The sequence below is a fragment of the Trachymyrmex cornetzi genome, unplaced genomic scaffold, assembly GCF_001594075.2.
Source record: "Trachymyrmex cornetzi isolate Tcor2-1 unplaced genomic scaffold, Tcor1.1 C3830508, whole genome shotgun sequence".
Taxonomy (NCBI): Eukaryota; Metazoa; Arthropoda; class Insecta; order Hymenoptera; family Formicidae; genus Trachymyrmex; species Trachymyrmex cornetzi.
Window position 1 is genome coordinate 1 of NW_017294551.1, and position 807 is coordinate 807.

At 39.8% G+C, this 807-nt stretch overlaps 1 protein-coding gene across 1 annotated transcript; it reads left to right on the plus strand.

Moving 5' to 3' along the window:
* The first annotated feature begins 410 nt into the window (after positions 1-410).
* Positions 411-639, plus strand: Tom7 (translocase of outer membrane 7). The gene has a single exon (XM_018503698.1). It carries the CDS (start codon positions 535-537, stop codon positions 637-639), a length of 105 nt encoding a protein of 34 aa, XP_018359200.1. The 5' UTR covers positions 411-534.
* Positions 640-807: the final 168 nt, after the last annotated feature.

The following is an 807-nucleotide window of genomic DNA, read 5'->3' on the forward strand; positions in this document are numbered from 1 at the left end:
GGTTACGCGGTTACGCGATACGCGGTAAATACACCTCATGGGACTCCAGCCTAAGGGTGCCGTGTAAATGTAGTCATCGAGTGAGTGCACATCAATCGAATTCGCCATTAGCAATCGAAATTTAGTAGTTGGGTAGATTTTATGTGCTCCTGGGCACCTATCATGGAACAAAATCGGAATGGATTTCGATCGGAATTATTCAATTATTCCCTATTATTCAATTATTCCCTTTTCAATTATTCAATTATTCAATAATTCCGATCGGAATCCATTCCAACATATTTCATGATAGGTACCCTGTGCCTTCAAAAAAACGTGCTCTTGGGTAACAGCGGCAGCACCCAAGTGGGAATTCGAACATGCCCGTAAAGAAAAGTTCTCAACGAGTTGGCAACACTGGACGTTAGTCACGGTTTGTCGCAATACTCGCAATTTATCGTGGGCACATTGTTTTGCGTTGCTTGATGTAAAAGTAGGACTTTAACGATCTTGACACAAGCGTATTGCGTTGCTAAAAATCTTAATATAGTCAAAATGGTTTTAAGTCCGACTACGAAACAAAGGATAGCCATCGTCCTGAATGTGAGCAAATTCGTATTTCAATGGGGTTTTATTCCTGCCATACTCTTTTTAGGTTAGTTTTCAAATCTTACAATTGATATGTTTCACTTGACATTCTTTTAACTCTCGCGAGCATCATTTCATCGTTGTTATTAATCAAATGTCAAGGATGCAATAGTGCGCATTGTAAACTGCAAGTAGAACGTACCTGATCGATAGATTTGGTTGGTTCGCATTGCTTGACAT